Source organism: Varroa jacobsoni, unplaced genomic scaffold (assembly GCF_002532875.2).
Source record: "Varroa jacobsoni isolate VJ856 unplaced genomic scaffold, vjacob_1.0 scaffold_706, whole genome shotgun sequence".
Lineage (NCBI taxonomy): Eukaryota > Metazoa > Arthropoda > Arachnida > Mesostigmata > Varroidae > Varroa > Varroa jacobsoni.
This window is the reverse complement of record NW_019213608.1, coordinates 286,713-310,004: the sequence shown is the minus strand read 5'-3', so window position 1 is coordinate 310,004 and position 23,292 is coordinate 286,713. Positions and strand designations below refer to the sequence as shown.

The 23,292-nt window shown below is 38.6% G+C and overlaps 1 protein-coding gene and 1 long non-coding RNA gene across 3 annotated transcripts; one reads left to right on the top strand and one right to left on the bottom strand.

Annotated features, from left to right (window-relative positions):
• The first annotated feature begins 522 nt into the window (after positions 1-522).
• On the top strand, positions 523-22,829 carry LOC111262842 (uncharacterized). Of its 2 annotated transcripts, XM_022837425.2 has the most exons (12): positions 523-947; positions 6,691-6,836; positions 6,956-7,055; positions 7,372-7,444; positions 8,218-8,404; positions 8,535-8,724; positions 8,989-9,094; positions 9,409-9,561; positions 20,358-20,453; positions 21,210-21,377; positions 21,912-22,126; positions 22,568-22,829. In XM_022837425.2, exons 2-12 carry the CDS (start codon positions 6,710-6,712, stop codon positions 22,677-22,679), a joined length of 1,527 nt encoding a protein of 508 aa, XP_022693160.1. In that variant the 5' UTR covers positions 523-947; positions 6,691-6,709; the 3' UTR covers positions 22,680-22,829. The 2 variants fall into 2 exon arrangements, with proteins under 2 accessions (XP_022693160.1, XP_022693161.1); XM_022837426.2 differs by lacking the exon at positions 6,691-6,836.
• LOC111262843 (uncharacterized) lies at positions 10,015-13,912 on the bottom strand. Its single transcript, XR_002681887.2, has 2 exons — positions 12,800-13,912; positions 10,015-11,647 (listed from the first exon to the last, which is right to left on the bottom strand). It is a non-coding gene; the product is annotated as an uncharacterized LOC111262843 (long non-coding RNA).
• Positions 22,830-23,292: the final 463 nt, after the last annotated feature.

Below are 23,292 nucleotides of genomic sequence, written 5' to 3'. Positions count from 1 at the left end.
GTAGCTACAACGATTTTATAATGCTAGGCAAAGATAGTTTTCAGATTATTTGTTTTTGTTGTTTCTCGAGGGCTGGTCAGATACTAATATTCACACAGAAGCGTCCTGTCTAGATGTTATACTTTACAGATCGGTTAATAGTTCTTTACTAAAGGCTCGGATTAATCACAATGATGTTCAGCCATGCCAGGCATGCGATTAGTAGAGGGTCCAATAAACTGAATCTTAAATTAAGATTCAAGGGTGCCTTGCCTAATTTCATCTTGCGTTACATAAAAAATACATTAGCAAAACTCGCACTAAAAATGTCCAAATAGTTATTATTACTTTTCACTATGTACCTGTTTCAAACCGCGTCTAAGGGGTATTGAAAAACTGATCAGTGCCTAATGACCGATTATAGATCGTTCGATGCCGACCTACCTCTGATTTCTAACCTTTTCTTTTTTCAATTGATTAGCAGCTGCTGCCGTCCCAGTTGTTGATACATTATAACAGAGGTAGTTGTTTTCGTTCGGACAGGGCTGTTAGCACGGTATTGCTTCCGCGGCTGCTGTCACTGGCATGATTCAGCAATGGCCGGGAGGGCAAGGGATCTACCCCTCACGGTCCTGTGACGTCACGAGAAGCAACCAAACAAAAGACGATCGGCTACTGCACGAGGGTAAAATGATAGCTAAGCGCGCGAAACACAGGAGGTCTTTAGATTGCCTCAGCAAACACGATCCTAGACACTCAGATCCCTAATACTCTCACATCTCAGACGCGTGCAGGTCTATAATAGACACATTTAATTGGTTTGTTTCGTTCGGGTGCTTCCACATCCAAATCCTAGCCAATGCAAGATTACAATCCCGTTTTCAAAGAAATAAAGGAAGACTCACACAGCCGCCAACGAAATCGAGCCCAACTACGCACTTCTATATGTGTTGTTAATTTTCCGAAAGGTAAGTGTAAATTTGTGACCACTACGCAAAAAATGCATGCAATTTTAATACAACTTATGCGATCAGAGCCGCTCATAAAGCATGTGGTAAAATAATAGAGCTTTAGTCGATTTGGGTTATTCACACGGAGTTTCTTCAGCGGAGCTTCAAGGACAAAGTATGTGGACGGCATCTGTTGTTCAATAAAAGAGCAATGAACTATAACTGTGATTCTCTGTTTACGTCAGTTTTCCGCAAAAGCAAATTAATCTTACAATAGTAGATTACGTCCAATGATTAATATATATATATATATATATATATATATATATATATTATAGTATCTATAGTGATGTAAATACTTATCAAAACAATATTGGTATAGCTTTAATGTGGAACATGAGTCCAATATGATTTCTTCGACTATTCTAAGAATAGCTGCTTTAATTGTCGTAACCTCAGATTCGATCAATAAATCGAACTGCTCTAGAATCCGTCCATAATGACCAAAGATGTAATTCGCTGCTAACTTACCCCACCAACGTTCATTACCACCCCCCGAACCTGGCGTACGTCTTAAGCTCATTAGGTTATCGGTTGTACTATGTAGTCTCATCTAGTGTATTGTTCCAGTAACCAGACACGACTCCGTGTAACCTATATTAAGTAAAGCCTTTGTTAGGAATCCGAATTAAACTCAGCCCCAGCCCCCCCGTTTTGTCATAATAGCGGTTAACGACAAGACGCGTAATCGAATGTCAACTGTAGTCGCACCCCGTAACCGTAACGATCTCATGTCATTCCAACAGTTTATCACCCGTGCGTTATAGGGGCAGATATGGCCGACGTTTGGTAATAGAGATTATCATATCGCTTCGATCTATGTTAATATATTCTTGTTATTAAACCGCTGTCACGGCCAAGACGCCTGCTAGACATGACTCAAGGAGATAATTATGCAAGTTGATTCTATCAAGAAGGTCATTAATACTATCAACAGCGTTAATACTGCTTACTTAAGAGGTCCAAGAATCGAAATTCTAAAGACGCAACGAGTGCCGGAGCAACAGCGAGAGCCGTTGACAAACGCATCACCTACACTGATGAGTCGCTCAAATTATCATTGTTTCGTTAAAAAAAAAGAAAAAAAAAAACTTATTTTACGATTCGAACATGCAAATATGAAAAATGGCAGGTTGGCATGATTTTTTCATCGGCCAACACACGTCGACTCTAGTGGGGAGGTTACCTATCATCATACGTAGCAGAGAGCTTTATCGGCGGTAGCTTTCGTAGGGAAAGTGTACTATACACTGAACTGAAGTGTAATTGGTTAGAAATAATTAGATTATATAAATGTTATAAAGTGTAAACAAAACTGGGTCAAGCAAGCTTAATTATTTATAACGACAAGATGCCCTGAATGATGAGCTTCAAAAACAGACCCCTGACTCAAAAACTGACGAACCCGAACGGAATCTTCTATGAAAGAAATGCCTAAAATAATCCAATAAAAAAAATTCTCTAAAAACAAATAAAGTTACCCCTATTTTTAACCCTTTTTTTAAATAGCGATGTATGCATTCCTGGCACTAAAGATTCTCGTGCTATATCTCGTCACCATAAAAATTTTAAATTAATAAAAGAAAAAAATAATATGTATAAACTCTTGATATTAATGCAAAAGCTCTAAAGGAGCTTATCAGCTTACGAAACCTACTAATTTATGCCTATACAGTCTCTTAAACCGAGCCTCTGTCAATAGTTGAACATCTACATAATTGTATTGCTTCTGGTGAACAGCGTTTTGTATTTTTCGGTATCTGTTATCTTCTTCCGGAAATCGGAAAAGCTATAACTGTCTACGGAGCTGCATCGTTTCAACTTTCGATACTCGATCTGGATGAAACCAATTACGACCGACTGCGTGGTCAATCTCGGCGGGTCTCGACAATTTTATGGCCCAATATCAAGATTAGACCCCATTTCCAATGCTTCGATCGCCAGTAATAAATTTTTTGGTGTCCCGCTTACCATGATCGCTTTATTAATGTGTCTTGTACCGATAAAACTGCCATAGTAGCTAATAGAAGATGTCAGCCCTGTCCCAAGTAGACGCAAATACGTTTAGATACGGTGCTAATCTGGCGACACGAGAAGCAGGCTTCTCGCTAAATCGCTTCCACTCAGTTACAATCGATTTACTTATTTGGATCTTCACCAAAGCGCCTTCAAAGCTTTCGATTATTTGGTCTTGGTACCGGATATGTGTTATGACGATGATGGTAGACGGTCCTTTTTTAGGCCATGATACTGCGACTACACCATGTAGAGCACCAACAGTGGAAGAGGAACTCTTCTGGTCGGCCGTGTAGCGCCTTATGCTCATACTTCGTATAAGTGAATTAGTCTTTTTGGTAAACGATCGCACTCTTACATTACACAGTACGATCGTTTCAGGAACTGGTGTATTGGCAAAGGATAAGTTCTGATTATAGAAATTTCAGAATCTAGTGATTTTGGCGGAATAAGTTATCTTTGAGTTGAGCAAAAGTTCATTCGCATTTAAAAAACGCGAAGCTTACACTTACATACTGCTATCCGAATAGTTTAGGCATCTTTCGGAACACCCAGATTCAATCAAAGAACGCGATCTTCTCAACACAACTGCTATGAGAGGGTCTAAAACTAACGAAATTAAATGCGTGGTAATTGACGGGTGGTTAATACACACGGTCCTTTTAATTTATGAATCATATCAGATCCTCATATTCGCGTCGTCACCTGTTCGACAATGACATGGTTACATTTTAGCATAGCAAATAATATGATATTTTTCGCAGAACTTTTTTCTTAAAGCAATGATCCCTCGGCAAAAGATCGTATCGTTTGCTAAAATTTCAGCACGTACAGCTGTCGAAATACGTGGTAAAATGATAGCCGCCAAAAAGCACTCAGGTAACAATAAAATGATACGCCAGTGTCAATATAAGTGTTTTGCTAATATGCAGTACGATATGGTCGGACCTTCTTATATATAGAAAAAATTACTAGGGAAATAAAAGCCACTACTCCAGACTCCATCTATCACAGTATAGGCCAGTTAAGTTATCAGCGATACTACGTAAAAAATAATGTACACTTCAATATAATCAATGAATTGATCGAAGCAATTGATCTAGGTTGTTCTTCTTGTATTTTTTCTCTTCGCAAATAATCATCATAACAGCTTTTTTTGTAATTAACTGAGCGTATTTATACAAATGTAATTTGCTAAATCTGTTGATCAAACGGCAGGCACGGGTGCGAAGACACAAAATGCAAAAACAACGAATATTGTTATTATAAGTAATCGATCGCAGTGGGTGAAATTGGAACGGATATTTCCATTTATATATCCAGATATAATTATTTATATTCTTATTACTTGGAGATTTGGGGGTTTTTCTTTTCTATCCAGGAGCTTAAATCGACTGTTTCGAAGAAACAAAACTCTGCAGGTTTACGGTCGCAAAAAACCTGCAAGTGTGTAACTCTATTCCAAATCTGATCTGTGAAATAGGCCCTCTCATCGGTTACGCTATTTGGATTCCTGAAAGGCTGGATAGTGTAAGTTGCAATTGGTGATGGAAGTTACCCGATTAGCTCAACTGAGTTGTGACAAGTGTTTATACAAAAACAGGTATGCGTGAGGAGGAATTTTTCTTTGACCTTTAATAAGCAAAAAGTATTTGCTCCATTTTGTCATCGTATCGCTCTACCGTCGGTGATAGAGTAGTCCATTCCCACTGTTTTAAGTATTTTCTAGGGAAAAACCCTTGAAAGTCTTCAAGAGAATTCTAAAAACGCAGTGAAGTGACACTGATAATGGCTCATAGTAATGTATGTTTTATTTTATGTACATATATACCACACATGGATCATATATAGTTATAAGACTTATATATTTAGTAGTTTCTGCATAGTTCATAGGTCATAAAAAGCACCATAATCACGGACCAGGGCGGAGAAATAAGCGAGCAAAAGCCAACGTTGGGTATTCCTCTGCTAAAATAAGAAAGCAATTAAGTCATTGTGATAACGTTTGGTATCGTCAGTAAGCACACTGCGTATACTCGATTGTCGTTCCCACGGTTTTTGAGAAACTCGAAATAGCTGGCTGCATTCATCGTTTCATTTTTGGCGAATATGTCGTAGCAATAGATGCTGAACTTAAACCCATTTTGGGCAACCGCATGCTCCTGGCAGGTTTTTCGCAGGCGACATATACCACGCACATTTCTTGCTGGTTCGAGAAATCGATTTTATACTTAGTGTACGCATTTTCAGTATGTAAGTTTTAATTAGGTAATATGTTACGCGTGATGTTTCAGTTTTGGTCGACAGAGGTCACGGAAGTCGAAGGTCTGCTTTTGTGAGAACCCTTTTACAATGCGTCTTTGTCCTAGGATGCCAACGTCTGGCCATCCTGATCCTCGGCACTCCAATTTCCATTTTTCAAATGATTACAAGATTCATGTACAGTGCTTTTTCTTAAGGCCTCGTTGCCCAATTTATTCGCATACCAGCGTATTGCAGAATACGCTGAAGAAGCGTTCTGGTCTTACAGGAAGAAAAACTTGACCACCGAACATTTATTTTTCAAGGCTAAGAGGTATTTTTCCTTCTGGAGTATATTTACCAACCAAAGTGTCCTAAGGGCTAGCAGGTCCATTAGGCAGATGTAATACAAAAATAACTTATACATATTTGAGAATATATATTCTCAATATGAAATATATGTTTCAACTGGCCTTTTGAGAAGATTATTTTATGAAGTGTAAATGTATGTATAACTCATGCACGGAAAATATCACGACTAGAAATTGAGTTGACTGGGCGGCAAATCGAGGCGGATGACTAGATAGTCGCATTATGGTCTTAGTATACCGGCCAGGGTAGGAAGCCTTTTCACTTTTGTCTCACCCACCTCTCTCTGTGAACTTCTATTGGAAAACGCTCAGTGAACGCCCCCTACGACTGCATGTGGACTTCTCGATCGTACTGTGTAGTGTTGCTGGATGTTGGGAGACTAGATGTAACCAGAACACATTTGTTACGGCTCCTTGCACCTCTTCTAACGAGGGGGAACCACTGCATGCGGACCAAGCATCGGACCTTCCCCCTTAATCAATCACATAGCGCGGCGAAATAGGGCATCGAAGAACATGAAGTTACTAACGCTTGGCATTTTTGTGTGGCAGTATTCTCTTATATAGCGATGTTGGGAGTCACGGCTTCGGGATTGTTCTCTCTAAAAGGAACAGCATTTCCCTATTGATCTTTTGTACTCATTCATAGATGAATACAACCGGGATGATGGGAGATCGATGTTACAAACAATAGATTGAGTTCGGCGTTTGTCAAACGATACTAACGAATTTCTGCTAATAGTAACACAGTTGATGCGCGTTCCGCAGGTATAATATATTTATACCAACGCTGGAGACGCTGAAGATCCAGGTGAATGGTACTGGCGTAAAATGTCACATGTAACTTTAATAGCCGAAATTGATACCACACACACTTGACCTGCCTGCAAATAAGTAAAAAAGTCTGTGAAGCAGGTATGTCTGCGTCATATATTTGAAACGGCAGACAATATGGGTGTTTGCACAGACTGTTTACGCGGAGTTGTCGTCCTTATTGTTCGAACGCGGACAGATTATTATTGGTGCTACATACATTACCGTCATAATCATATGGTGTCCTCTATTGAAACTAGATCGACTCCAAACGCCGAAATGCGTGCCCGACACGTGTGCGATTTTCGCAGCGACACGATCACGAAACCAACAGCCGCTATGAGGGACGCAATGGCTGCGGCTAGGGTCGGCGACGACATGTTCTTCGAGGACCCAACGGTTATAGGTAATGATCAGGCTTTTAAAAATGTGTCTCGCCTAGCGGTTATTTGCTCACTTTACTTTAAAAGTACATTATGATGATTTACTTCACGTGTGTATGATGTTAAATATGGGGTAACGCAGAATTGCAGCGTATGGTGGCCGAACTGTTTGGAAAGGAGGACGCGCTGTTTTTTCCATCGGGAACAATGGCGAACATCTGCGCCACTATGACACACTGCAAGTACGTATGGTCCTACTTGTTATTTAAATTAGTTCTAAATTTGGCTTGATCAGTCTGTTTCAGTATTTAATCGCGAAGAATTGTCTTTGTGAATCTTAATTGCGGACGGATGGATCGATCGATCGATCGATCGATAAGTATTTCAAAAAAAATCTAAAGCCGCCTGTAAAACAGGCTACCCTGATCGATGCGTGATTAGTCTGGTGCTCATACCAAGAACACCTATTACCATACAATTATATGTCATAAACATGACATTCTATGTGACAATACTGCAGAAATGGAATACTTAATGCTGGAATAATGATCATTTCAGGCAACGCGGTGATGAAATTCTGTGTGGAGATATGTGTCACATATTCCTGAACGAGCAGGGTGGTGCTTCGTCGGTAGGTTTCTCATTATTCTTTTTGTTCATCAATTTTAGCTGAGATGTATTAACTGGACTAGGTAAAAAGATAGCGTACTATACGCAAAATAATAATAATTAGATGTATTTTTACCTATTATTGTGAAGGTATAATTGTATAATATCACCCTTTGCTGCATTAGATATCCCAGTCTAGCTGCCATTTGTTGATGATGATGTATTTCAGTGATTATATTATTATAACTTTATCTAAATTTTGGGCCTATATCGTACGACTTCTTTCGATCGAAATTTTATTTGATTTATTTTATTTACAGTTGATTTTATTTATTTACATTAGACGCCCCCTGGTTCGAATAAAATCGTACGGTGCTCAATATCGACGCAATCTCATTGGAATTGCATTACATTACTATCAAATTTTATCTATTTGTAACAAGAGGCCTGCTATTTCTGTTAGATATTCGCGTAAATGAGCCTTCTATTTTTTTAACAAAGGGGGTTTTTACATGTAGAACAGTGTCGTCACCGTTTTACAGTATGTACAGTAAATCACCTTTTAATATAAAGTGATTTGCTATACATTAGCGACTGTCTTAAAGTAAAATTGTTATTGTGTATGTATTCACTATCTACTATAGTGAGCCACTTCCAACGGACGCGATGATGATCACGCGCAATTTATACGAAATTTACATTAACGCAGTACTTTATAAATGCTTGCACGGAGAAAGTCTCTCTTCTGCTGAAGAAAGATACAAACCCAAGTTATGCTGTTGTGTTCTTTCATAGCTAGGTGGCTTGAGTATCAATCCGGCTCCTACGCAAGACGACGGCCGGATCCTAATCTCGGATTTTGAACGGCGCTTGAGGCCCCACGAGAATGTTTGCACACCACGAACGGCACTTCTATGTCTCGAGAACACACACAACTTCATGGGAGGCGTTGTTCTTAACTGTGATTACATGAAGCAGATTGGTTAGCTCACTTAACCAATATATATATATATATACATACATACGGCTGTTTCTACGACCAATAAATATACAATGGGATCAAGTCTAGTTTTTTTCGCGTTAATTACGCACTGTATGTTTTGGATTTGTAGGTAATTTCGCTAAAGTAAATCGTCTGCCCCTACACCTCGACGGCGCTCGTATTCTGAACGCATCTACATACCTACACTGCGCTCCCAGCGAGTTGACGAAGAACGCTGATTCTGTAATGATGTGTATTTCAAAAGGTCTTGGGGCTCCCATTGGATCGCTTCTTGCAGGCACCAAGGACTTTTGTAAAGGGTAAGTTCTCGCTGCACAGTTTCTATTCCATCTGTTTATTTATTTTAGTTATACAGATAAAGCAATTTGTCTAGCTCAACGCTGTTTCAGGTGAAGGCATAATCGCTGATTTTTCTACTCACGGTAACTTTTACAGCGATCTAGGCCCCATAGAAGTTTAATTTTCTTGATGCGTTTATCAATAATAATAATAATTAGAAAAGAAATTCTTTTCACGCAAGCAGAAACGTTCGTTCGTAATAATAATTTGTCCTTTTTGTTTAGGGCTCGGCGTATACGGAAAGTCCTCGGTGGCGGACTACGTCAGGTGGGAATTGCGGCAGCAGCCGGTATCGTCGCATTAAACACGACCTATAAAGGGCTTTATAAGGTACTCTGTCAATGACCACTTAGCACTCTTGGTGTAATGCTAATAGTATGCTGAATTGGAGTCACAGGTTTTTTGTTTTTCAAGTGAAGAGCAACGCGACTGATTGCCGTCTAAGGATGCTAGTTGAATAGCTCAACCTTGTATAGGCTAGCTAGTGCAGCTCACTACTACGGTCGAGACGAATGAACTTGCTTTCACTTTGCTTGCACACTTGCTTCACCCTGTTAGCTAAAGCCAGGTGTATATGAGAAGCAAATAATTTAACACGAAACGCTATAAAAAAAAAATGAGTTAATGTCTATGGCGTTTTTCAGGATCATGAAAAAAACTATGCCTTTGCGCAAAAGCTTGCCCCTTTTGACAATGACATATTCTCAATAGACCTGACAAAGGTTCAAACCAATATGACGATTCTTCACATGAAGAACGGATACAACCCAGTTCAGTTCTGTGAACTTGTTGACACGGTAAGCTTTTTTTTTTAGCTTTACTATACAAGTACTATGTGCATCAGGGAGATTAGATGAATGGGATGTTTTTGTAATTTAGCGGGGACGTTATTACGAATTGGCTTGTATTGCGTCCATTATTAGATCTACCACGACGAAGTTTATGAGCTTGGCGAAGAAATTCAGGTTCGGATGTTCCCTATAACTCGAACTTCTGTTCGAGCTACTTTCCATCTCGATGTCGCCGCCGAAGATGTCGATGCAGCTGTGAAGAAAATCAAATATGTTGTAGAGAACCATTGCCGAGTATCCGCAGAAGGTACCGTAACAGAACGTAAAGGGAAAAGAAACGAAAATGGATACATATGATTTTCGCGGCAAATACTGGGCAGCAACCCCGATCGCATTTCTAACCCACGTACGTGTGGTAATACCTATTTTCATCATTTACATATGACGAAGATCAATTCGTTGTTTGAATTGGGGCGGAGTGCACATAATAACTAGGGTTAAATGACCTAAGGTTTTTAGATTGTCTGTTTTTGCTTTTTAATAGCTTAACCGGTCGACGATACATATTTGATTATGTCTGCGTTGAGCGTTCTGTGTATAATAGTTGATATCTAACTACAACCGTAAGTTATAATATTGAACGCATGACATAAACTACACAAATACATTATTTATTATGCTAATATATATATAATATATATATATATATATATATATATATATATGTGAATTGCGATACAAGGTTCGCTGCGGTCTTTTCAAGGGAAAGCGTAACTATTAGGTGTCTACTTATAAAACTTTCTTCTTCTTTCTCTCTCTCTCTCTGTCTCTCTCTATATGGCCATGCAAGGTTAGGAAAAATGTTTGCGAACGTAGTATTAAATGAGGGTATCGATGAATTAGTATAGCATTAGCTTTTACAACGTCGAAGATGTGTCGGTGGAAAGATAATTGAGCTTCCGATTTTCGTTTCCAAATTTTCAAGCTATTTTAAAAGCTTATTAGCTATTTTGATATATATCAACCTAACCTAAGAGGTCTATGTTGCATCGATTGTTTACCATTATATTATAATAATTTCAATATAAAATTGGTGTAATAATACATTCAACAACAAGGACAGATTAGACGTCAAGGAATCGCTTAAACGTGCAGTTTGAATAGCGTAACAAAGGTCCGCTTTGCCACAACTTTTGATTTCTTTTATTTGGTCAATTTAGCTAATTCTTAGCTGCGAAAAGAATTGAATCTTAACACCCAACACTCCCCGCTATTTATATTAATGTTGTTTTTACCGACACTCACTGCAGATGGCTTGCTCGAATACGACCAGAATAGTGTTTACCTATTAATCCTCCAAAGTTACAACAGGGCTTTAGTATAAGAGTGAATATATTTAATAAAGTACATTTGAAATGAAAGAATGCTAAGAGAACTGAAAAAATAAAGCGATGGCTAAACTTTTGAGCCCTTCTAAGACATTGCTTCAACGTTAAATCGGTATTCAGAAAAGTGAGGTATCAACCTTGTCAGAAATGCGTCTATTATTTGCCTGATATTTGTCACAATATATTAAAACGTGTGTATTTATTCGTCACGTTTTTTGTGACTTAATCAATTTTAATAAAGCGTGATTACTTCCCACCACTGGCTGCAGTATTTTTCTTGGTACCATTGTGCTTTGTGTACTTAACTCATAGAACAGGACGGGGTGATGCACTGGACAGACGACACGCGATTCGCCCAAGTAACAATGTTTGCAACGTTCGAGGTTTGCAATTTCCAATATTTTTAGCATATCCTTGAATGGCTCTTCATGCAAGGTTCCTATGAAGTAGAAGTAGGATGATCAATTGGCCCTAATGTAAATTTACCATTGCGCAAGGTTATAAGCTGAAGCCGAAAATGTTCACCGTTACATTACGGCCGGTAGGCACGAAGGAAAACATCAATCATCAGACGGTCACTCATGACTTTCCATCGGTCGGGGGCTTTGGTTGATTTGAGTCACCATCAGCCAATCCTTCATTGTTGTATCGCTCGTAAGGACAGCCTCACCACCGTCGCGGATAGGCCATTTGGTTGCCAGAGGCTGTGCACATGAAGAAAAGTTTTCCGTAGGATACAAGCTCATTATTGGACCTCTAAATTGGAGGTAGCGGCAAGGTGAACCGCTACAAAGATCGTTTTGTCGACAAGCAACTACTAACGATTTTATGCTAATGCCTTCTACGTGCACACCCACCGATCTTTAGCATAATCTGCTTGGTAGGACATAGCAAAAACTTCCCACCGCGGCCGCCCCATTATTTAAACTCTACACTCAACTCGACTCGACGCGTATGGCGTTCCTCTTTTTTTGTATGTTTCAACACAGGCTTCCCAAGACGGCCAGGTGTTGTGAGTACTTTAACTGGAAATAGGACCAGGCATTTTAAAACATGTCGAGACCTAAAGCACAGGTGAAGATAAGTGGTATTCTAGCTATATATATATATATATATAATCCAGAACATATACATGACTCTTAAGTATGCTTACAAAAATGCCATTCAATGTAACGTTTAATCTACTCGCTAATTATCTTCAAGACATTCATTCGACATAGTTTATTAAGCAGCACTGGTAAATGTAGGTTCGCCCAAATACGAACGGTATGAAGAATCTAGCAAAACAAAATGCGGTGACAGTCTCAAATATAAAACGGTTCGGAAGACGTGATATCAACCACTGAAAATCTTTCCTCGAATTTCGGGACACCCCGTGTATACTGGCAATAATGCAAGCCGTTAGTTTTGTTAGCTTGAAAAGTCACGCGACGCAGAGTCGGAAACAGGAGTTAAAAAAAAAAATAAACAAACAAACTAGTTTGTTTATACTGTATTTGTATACAGTATAGCCTGTCGATCCTCTGTAGAAAAAGAGTGGTACAATGAAAGAAAATTCGCTTATTTTAGCTTCTGAGGCATTCTCATTCGATCTAGACTATCCTGCAGGTATCGTTACATTTACTCAGCTAGTTACCGGCAGAGTACTTAAAGGATAATAGAAAAAAAGTGAAAAAAAGTTAGAAAAATGCTCAAGGTAATCTCCTCCATTGTAACAATAACAACACCAAAAGTACTACGGTAAAATGTGTACGATTTGTCAGTCCTTAAAGTGTTATTTCCTTAAAATTTCCGTTGTGAAACCATTAGCACTCAATAATAATAATAATAATAATAACAACGAGTACACTCGTTACCTGGACAGAATCATGTGAAATTGAGGACGGAGGCAGTATGCAGGATCTCTCGTCGATGAAAATAGTAATGCTCAGTGACGTTTCGCTTAGTCTGTACTTGCCCGCTCGTTGGCCTGTTAGTCGGACCGAGGGTTTTTATCGTGAAATGGCTTTCCTGACGATTTGCCACAATTTGCGGGTTCGAACGCGTGGAAATGGCAAATTCTGCTTCACTGGCATAAACTTCGCTCGACAACCTGGTCGCGCTTGTGCTAAATCGCTAGAGACTGGAGGGGCTTAGCAGAAGCAAGAGAACACATTTTGGTCTTGCTGGTATACCTTTTCCAAATAAAAGCAACCTTCACTTCCGTTTTCTTATACAGCACAACACTGCGCCTCATGGTAGTCTAGAAATTTAGTCAGTTTTCTTGTGCCTCTAGAGAGCTATGCCTCTCAAATGGCTCAAGGGCTCACAAATATGTCCCTGCAGCAGTACAAAGGGCAATGTTCATTTTCCCTTTGTGACATCTTCCATTACGTGGGGCTGGTTGATCCCTTAGTAGTTACGGTCCAGTACTAGCTTTAGGATGCCAGCTATGATTTGTACTAGACCGTTATAGTAAAGACACAAGTACCATCAGAGCACTAGCACACGTAAATATGGCGGCATTACTTTCAGTGAAAACATATGAAAGTCGCCAGGTTTAGGCATGATTTGTTTATAGATAGCATAGTCACAGCATAGCACAATGCGTTACACCGGTCTAATACTGTATCTTCGTAGAAGGATAACGAATATACACCTAGATCAATAGTATTTTCAACATGTCGCAGTAAGCTCTAATATTTAAAAATATTCAAAGCTAGTTAACGCAAATAAATATTACGTTGTCGAAGGCATTGGCCGTTTTGTCAGTTACTTCGGATAACATGAGTCGGGGCGACCCGACGCACTTAAAAGTAGAGGGTTGCTGGTAAGTTAGATGTGAAATTGTCTTAGGTCTAAGTAAAGGTATCCCAAAAAAACGTATTAAATATGAGCGAGGTTTCGCATTAAATTTTGGAATAGAAATTCGCCTTAAAAAGGTGAAATATTTAACAATTTTGTAGTAAAAATGCTGCCCAGGCCCTAGTCGTATTGTCGAAAGAACGTCTTCGAATGATGTTCTTCGAAAATGGGCTTGGCGAGATAATAAAAATGTTGTATATTGTGAATTGCCGCTTTGTGAAATGATCGATTCGGATCTCCCCTGTCAGTAACTCCGGAACTGTAATAAGCTATCACCGTCTACCACGTAAATGCCCACATACATTTCTAGCTACGCGGCGAAAATTGAGTTAGCTTGATGCATCCGCCATAAAGCCCGGCAACATCCGGATGTAGTATACACCATAAAACCATCATCTATTCCACTCTCTGCACGATTTCCATAAACGGTATTTAGTTAGTTTCAGTAAAGGGATGGAAAAATTTCCAGCTTTTCGCTCGGAGACCACAGAAAATTGACAGTAGTGGAATTACTAGAAAAAAAAATGCAAAAGATCATCTATCAAAATGATAATGATATGTTACGTTGTGATACATTTAGTTGTGTCTTAAAAACAACTAAACATTGTTGATAAGACAATATCTAAATTATACTAAAAGTGACTGAATTAAAAAATAATTATTTTTTTATTTAGACAATCGCAGAAATTACTTCAGCATGATAGTATAATTGAAACAGGTTTATTGCACAGTTGTGAAAAATCCGTATTGTTTATATTTGACACTCAAGATGGTCAAGATACAAGGGTGTATTTGTCTTTCAGAGTTAGAACCATTCCATTGATTAAAAAAAAATATTGAAACGGCGTGAGAACAGAATAGTAACGCGTTAGGCTCTTGACTATTGCTGCATGTTAAACACAAAGTAATTTTTCATGTGATACGATTTTAAGTCTTGCTTCTGCATTTCCAGTAAGTTCAACACGGTAACGAGAGTCTATATCCGTCAAGATGTCGTCAAGGTATTCCATACCGCCTCGAACGGTACATTCAGGGACAATTCTATCGTGACGTTTGCTTATCATTTGTGATTAATTCTAATCTTATTGAATTAATCAATACTGAATGGATTGGTAATTTGCGATCTGGAAGCTCAACATATGGCCTGTTTCTGTCATTCAAACAAAAACAAATACAAATATTTGTTTTTGTTTGAATGTCCGGTTGTATGGCCTCGAGCTCCATGCAAGTCTGTTGTATGCCATATATTTTATAGGGCGGCCTTGCTATAAAATTCTCGAATCGTCTCCTAGTTCCAGTAGTTGCAGCTGTTAGAATGAACTAGTCAGCTTTTGTTAACTCCAGCTATCTTTCATTCGGCCATCTTGCACGTGTCGAATACGGAACGTATTCTGTGTAGACTTGTCACTGCTCCATCTACAAGCTGAACCATTCGGGCAATCGTTATAAGCTCGTCGTTCAGTAAAGGTCAGGCGAGGAGGGCCTCAAACTGGACTACCTAGTATGCCTATATCGCTATGTTTACCTACACTTTAAACGAACAACTGTAACTTTACGGACACTTACATGCTGCGTATGTTACGAAGGCCCGTTAATTCCTGGATAATGGAGATCTATTCACATGTCAAGCCTTTGCGCTCTGCATGACAGTGTGTGCTGCTAACAGATACTCAGTACTAACTAAGCGCAGCTATCAACTGCTATGTTGTTATTACTATTATTATATAGGTTATAACGATGTAAATTTTAGTTTGTCATGCTTCAAAGGTTTTATCATGTAGAGAAAAACAGTTAATAGACTCCAATGAAATAATATGCTGCCGTATACATGCTATTTCATCAGGTCAGTTCGCACGTCTTCTATAATTTAGGCTACATAACGACAAAGGTAGAGGTCTATCACCAAAGTCTCCCATAATGAGCCCACTAACCTCCTTACAATAGGCTCATATGTATTTTTTGGGTGGGCGTGAGGCACAACACGCTTTTTTTCCAGATAACCAACTTCTGATAGTTGCAAAAGATTTCAGATCCACAGAGTAATTTCTGCTTTAGCAGTATTTCTTGTGGTTAGCTAAACTTGTTTTGCTCGTAACCTGTCCGTGTGAGTTTAAACAATGACGATGGAAACCCAAGGACTCTGCAAGTGAATGGAGCCATCTAAATGATAGATTGCAAGAATAAAATACGTACAGTATAATTATTTTATTAGTCTACTTAGATTCTAGTTACATCACATTTTTTTCAAGGTATTGCTAAAGATAAAATGAATGGTTTTTAGAAAACTTTTTGGAGATTCTATCTGTACAAAAACGATTCAAGATGGCGGAAAAACTAGAGCTGACTACGGGAAAAGTACGACCGAATCTTCAGTTTCTATTTTCGATAGAGTTGTTCAAAATAAACACATTGTGTTTGATTACATTATCGTAGTATACGAAGCAGTCCTACTAAAACAACGACAAAAGCCGCTAGAGACCAAAAGTCATTCCCCTAAACCTGAAAGAAAAGCTAAGCATAAAATAAATCTCTTACTAATCATAGTAGGCCATAGAAGTGTGGCAGCACCATCTGTTGGCTTTCGATTGAAAAGTTGTTGTTGCTATTCTGGGGTTTTTGTGGGCTCTGATATCTATAGTACTTCTATCATTGCAGGTTGGCGAAACCAATTATACTTCGAGCAGTAATCTGTTTATCCTGCGCTATAAACGCCTGATAGCGTTTGTGTTCCTATTCTATTAAAGCGAGCACGCATGCATCAATGCTTTACTTTTAACTGCAGAGAGGACTGATCTTGTCTGTGCTCATATCGGCTTTCTATAATCTACCGGAAGCCAAAATAAAGTACCTTTCATAGCAGATATGCGTTTTATTTAGTGCCCATTTCGGTGAGGTTCGCCAATACCGTCATTGGCTTTATACACAACCTCTGTAAAAGTGGTTGCGAATAATTTTCATGTCATTTATTATTATCGTTATATTTTGATGGGTAATAACCATAGCCAACTAATTAATTAACTTTAGCTGACATTATCTATAATAATCTATGCTTAGTCCTTTGAATATCTGAACCCGACTGTTCTTGGCACCCAATTGCGTAGTAATAAAGTGCGCACAACTTTATATTAATATTTTTTATAATTTTCAGTACAATAAGGTATACTACGATAATCCGAGACTTATCGATACCTTATAGATTGGCTGTACGGATATTACAGGAGACAATATATCAATATGGCCTGTTTTAACTGCGAAGCCCATAGATAACCTTTTTTTTGGTACGCTGGCACACTAGACGCACTTTACTGTGCAAGTATTAAACTATTAAACTACAGCTTCAACAGCAGTACTGAGAGTACAGACTCAGTCGAGCTCGAGATAGCAAACTTTCGAGCAAGTACAAGCTACATTGAAAATTTTCTTTGCAAATAACATTAGATCTTACTATTAGTATGAGATTATTAGATGGATCCTTAGGCCATAGTTCAAGCGCCATAATAAGCTTAATAAATCACTAGTTTTCGGTACCTCTCGATGAGAATCCCGGCGAAATGCTTTTACTTTTAGGGCAAGCTTTCTGCGCTGCCCGACAGTGTGGCACCTAACGATTATCACAGTCTCCAGCCTCCTTCTAGCTATAGTCAGCCTTACGTGCCTGCTCAAATGCGCTTCTTTGTTTGGTCCTTCCTACTCACAAAATAAGCTAGCAGATGAAGGCACGTTAAAAGCTGCATTGTCCAATCCAGTTATCAGCTAAAAATAATGGTGTACTCGCCATTTTTACTTCGTGTTGATGTTTCTAATTTAAATGCATTTCAGTACAGGAAGTTTGTCAAACTTTCTATGAAATAAGAACTACGTCAACAACGTTCACTAATGATTATCACAGTCAAGAATAATTGCTCGATTACAGATCATCGACCACAGGACTACTATAGGCAACAGATTTCAGCGTGAATGAAAAGGAAAAGAATTTCAGGATTTTCAATGTCAGTAGGCGCTTCGTCCGATCGCAGTTTCCTGGAATATTTTGCTTATGACTAACTTGCTTGCTAAGACCGGAGCATGTGCCTCCTTCAGCAGATCATATTGTTGCACAGCGACCGGATTCACACTGGTCGAAAAAATTCGGCGACCATCACTAAAATTTGCTTCTTGTTGGCAGGAGCCTATCTCAGTGTCTAAATCAGGCTCTGAGCAGATTAATTGTATGGATAAGAAATCGGCCTGGATTGTACGTTGCGTAGTGGAAATCGTTTCGTCTCATATGATATCTCCTTAGGCCTCTACTCCGGATTCGAAGAGCTATTAGAAAGATAATCGAAGGGAGGATCGTCTCTCAGCTTCCCATAGACGGCGACAAACCGCCCAGCATCGAAGATTGGTCCAATTGAAGTCTCCTGTTCCCCCGTGTAATCAGCACTATACGAGGCCAGGACGCGTTACGTGCTAATGTTGAATGGCTTCTTATATCCTTTCCTAAATCTTCTATCATATTTTAAACGTTTACTAGATGGAACACAAAGAACAAGCATTGCTTGCACTTCCCGAGTCTCAATTTAGAAGAAGCTACTGACGAAGACATTCATGATATTGCGCCGATTGCAGACTTTTAAAGCACCGAAAATACGTTTAATGCAGGAAAAAATTCCGTTTTGCAAGACGTAGTAACTGGGTCAGAGTCACAGAATTTTTATGGTTGGGTTGTTGTCCCCGAACGACACTTGGATACAGACTTTAACACGATGCTTCCGTCAAATGCTAACTACTTCGAGCGGGAATCAGTAGACATTTTGGCCAATTAAATGTTTCCTACTGGCTTAGTTCAGCAGAATGGCAGTACCAAAAAAGCGGAGCTAAAAATAGTTTCGCCGTCGCCAACTGACGGCTATATACAATGTACCAGCTGACAGAGATACACCTTATGTGTTGATGACGAGCTGCATCACGCCTATGTTTGATAAGTTCCAACATTTTGGAACCAAATGGCCTACGTGCTAGAGATTCGTGCGGCACGAACGGAAATGCAGACATTCGATAGAAATTACCTGACCCCTTGTTACCGGGTTTGAATTAAGGAGGGATGACCATACAAAGCCAGAATGACTTTCTTCGGCGGTACCTAATCTATTAAGTGTCTATAACAAAAAAGGCATTGGCCGCTGCCTTTAGGCTAAAGTTATTTGGTTAATGAACCGAACACCTAACCGTGGCTAAACAGATTTTACGAGATTCCTTATAGTATTCCACAAATGTTAAGCAGAGGTTTCGAGAAGAAGAGTACACTAAGAAGAAGAAATTTGAAGAAAAAAAAAACGGATACGACTAACAAATTTCGTTTCAAGGATTTGTCTTGCACAAAATTCTTACGCTACACGTTTGTGTATAGCTACGGTGCCTATGAAAGGCAAAGCAAGATCTGAATTGTCTCCATTGCTATCGAACTGCTGGAGAGTAAAGTGTTTTTCGAATAAATTGCATTCTTGTGTCATTAGCTGTCTGCTACCCGCTACAATATATACAACTATTTAGAACACGTTTTTTTTAAGGAAGATTGAAAATTTTATGTGGTTTTTTTCTACGACATCGAGGCAAAAGGGTCGGCAATAACATCGCCTTAAGAGATAATGAAACGTAATACAATTAAGTGAAAAAAAACGTTTGAGCACCCAAAATATTCTTCTAACAACTCTTTTATTATACCGTTACAAGTAAAACTGTAACGTATATTGATTATTACAGATGTTTAACGTCCATTGTGTGGTTCGTAGCATCGTTATATAGATTTAACTGAAATTAATTTGTGACAAATGAAATTATGAGAAAATCATCGAAGCACTCACAACGAGGATTCTTCACAGTTAACCCTTTAAGCAACAAGCTAAGAAATTGCAAGCTATTCGAAGCTGAACGTTACCATTATTTGGAATCATCAAATAAAAAGATGCCAAATAAAATCAACATCCCTGTTCCACTGTTAGAGAATCGTATTAAATCAATCATCTATAAAATAAAATAGCGCCCGCAGAGAACGTCCACGTCAGCCTATAGAGTGACGTATCACACTGTGTACATGTTGAGTCGCTCGAAATTGTTATCGGTCTGGGCATGTGCCTGACTGACTTGATCGATGAGCTATTGTATTTGCAGCAGGACATCTTCAGCTTCGGCTACGACCAGAACGCAACCCTGCTTTCTCCCTATATTATCAAAGATCTATGAGCAATGTCGTGTTGGAGCGATGGTTTATCTTGCAAAAATGTACGTACTGCGCTAGGATTGACAAGCATCGAGAGGACATACGATCGATTATTTCGTAGACGTTTTGCTTAATAAAGCGTGGCAGACTGCTCTATGATTTTTCTACGTACAAAGAATAATAATAGTTTACCAATCGGAATTATTTCTTGTGGGATCATCAGAAACTTCAGCTGAAACACGTACTGTGAAAATCTACACGTTTTTTTCAAGCTTTACTAAACGATGTTTTGGTTTATTAAAGGCATTGTGGCAGTATGTTTCTGTCATCTAGTTAATTCACTTTTCTTGAATAAAATTGATGAACGCAAGACAGCTGAGCGAGCCACAGAATGTGACGAGAAGTCCATGATCTTTGATAAGGACCTCACGATTGCAGCCGAATATGCGGCATACGTAGCATTTAGGGTAAGTCCATCTTATATACTAAACATAATATATACAAGGTACTATCTGATATTTTCATATACGTTTGGAAATCGTATTCGCTTCTGTTGGTTACCAAGAGCTAGCTAGATATCCAGCTGACTAGATTGAATCGTGTGACTTTGAAACACCTATTATTTGCTATACCGCAATTCGAGTTGTAAAAACAACTAAATGAACACGGAGGAAATGAAACAATAATAATACCGTCTACCAATTCAATACTTTAAATCTAAAGCCACCTGCTATAGAACTGTAGAATTTTTCGAAGTGAATTGTTTATAGCTAGCTATACAAGAATAAACTCAAAATATACTAGGCTCACACTTAGTCATCTATGTGGAGTCTAAACTACATTTACTACTACTACTTCTACTACTATTACGGGTACTATCTTTCTGCTTTTAATTAAAGCAAAAGGTTTGGTGCATCATGCTTATAATTAAGCGGAGTCTCATGTAATGTTTGAACCTTATTTTCTGTCAAATGATGGCTTCGCTAAGTCAGTGCAAGTAGCTATAGGGAAAAAAGGTCCTAAGGAGAAATCCAAAGTTAGAAACCACTAAATCGAGGCCAGGCATATAATGGCCGAAAAGGCCAGATCTACACCAAGACCACTTATTCAGTTCAGTATCCATTGAAAATAACCAGACTACATAGTATACATGCACTACGTTATCGTATGAGATGCTTTTGGTCCGGCTAATGATATTTTTCTATACTTTTTAATATTCATAGCAATTCAAACTCGATCGGAAAGACGTATTACTTCGAGTAATCGGGGGTCTCGTGATGAATTGCCAATACCTCAAATACAGAATATTCGCGGATTTCATGCCCTCGAACTGCACAAAAAACGAAACCCATTTTTACAGCCTTGACGAATGCGTGGCAATGCCAGGAGCGGTAAGTCCGCGCGGTTTTACGTGTGACGCTAACTTAGCAAAATGGTTCTTCAACAATGCGCGATGAAAAGGCGTAAAAAAGAATATTCTGTTTAAGAAATAAATTTTATTATACGTGGAAACGTAGAACCATGCAACAAAAACGCCCATAAACCATAAAACGACAACATGCGCCTCCATAAGCGACAATAAACAGTGGGATTTTCATGTTTCATGCCAAACCTAAACGTTAATAGACCCACTCACAACCAAAAGACCAATTTCCCTAGGTTAAATTAATGGTGACCAGTATAAGTCCTAGAGCAGAAAAATTATGCTAGGAGCGTTTTTGACCTGCATCGATTGTTGGCACACTTGACGTAAACAATAATTATCGCGTTTTTGACCTGCATCGATTGTTGGCACACTTGACGTAAACAATAATTATCATATGAAAAGTTTACTTCCATATTGGTTTGCTAAAGCAATCAGCTCTAAACTAAAATTGGTCCTCTCCTCTAAATATTTCCATCTAATTGCACTTATCCTCATATAGCCAATCAGATCCTGCAAAATTGACATGTTCGTGCAAAGGCATGGTCCAAGCCGTCTTGTTACATACGACTGTCATGAGGAACAGCCGCATCCCGAATGGAAATCGAAAGAGTTTAATGACTATCGCAGGGACACGGATGAGTGGCTAGCAAAACACTGTGTTATTAAGTGCCACGATAATCAACGGCTTCAGACTACCTCACAACCTCATTATCTGTATGTTAACACACAGACACTTTATTATTGCTTGTTTATTCAATTATGCTTGCATTACATAGGTACTTAACATCGGTCCTATTTTACTTCCCCTTGCAAGCTCGTGTTGTTATTCGTTGATCAACTCTTTACGATACAATATAAACATAAATAAAATATAAAATTGTACAACAATCGAAGAGTGAATGAACGAGCTGCATTGGCTAACTATAAGAACCGCATATTGAGAGGTATATTCATACCTGACCTCATAAACTTGATATGATAATGTTAAATACACCATATTCTGAGTAAGAAAACTGGATACTGATATATAATAGTCAACTTAAATAGACTAGAATTCTATCTATACATTCATTTTTTTCCTTTTATGCTCCTGACACGTAATTAGATGAGGATACCGGAACACAGTGTTATCAAAAGCTCGTTGTACGATTTCAGTTACGAGGACCACCCTGCTTTCACTGCTTCAGCCGGTATGACTCCGTGGTTTTTTCTGTTCTGTGCCATTCTCCCGATAGCTGGCCTAATTATTCTCTATAGGATATGGTGATCTAAGATGAGAAGAACACGTTTTTCAATTATGGATATGCTTTTATGTACCTTATCGACACATTGCCTACAGTTCTTAGCTAACTCATACAATGTAGCTACATTTACCATTGTCAAATAACAGAGGATCTAATAAATATAATAAATTTTATTTCAAGCGTGTTACTTCCTGCACACACATATATATATATATATATATATATAATGATTTAATGAATGCGCCAAATCACAGTCCCTAACATTTAGATCAAAGACATATAATCTATATGTCTTTGATAATATATAATATATAATAAATCTAATAATAGAAGAAAAAATGATATGAGCTGATTTTAAAGCTATTCCTTTTATCCTCGCTGTAGTTCACGTTCCACAAACAAGGACCTGATGCGTGTGGTAAAAGTGACGCGTAACACTGAATAACAGAACCTTTATTAGCAGCTTTTACCATATTCAGGGCCTTTAGGTTATCACCTGTTGTGTGCTATTGGCTGTGATTCGTCCAACGCGTCCTCGTAAGCAAGTTATTTTGAATAAACTCCGCAAATAGGTAAAATGAAAAGTTCCTTCGCTGTCTTCATATGTTATCCAAACAATGGACGATAACGAACAAA

Excerpts from the sequence above, each read along its gene's own strand:
- LOC111262842 (XM_022837425.2), top strand. The coding sequence starts at position 6,710 with ATGCGTGCCCGACACGTGTGCGATTTTCGCAGCGACACGATCACGAAA. Across the intron at positions 7,056-7,371 it reads GCCACTATGACACACTGCAA|GCAACGCGGTGATGAAATTC; the intron begins GTACGTATGGTC and ends TGATCATTTCAG. Across the intron at positions 7,445-8,217 it reads AGCAGGGTGGTGCTTCGTCG|CTAGGTGGCTTGAGTATCAA; the intron begins GTAGGTTTCTCA and ends GTTCTTTCATAG.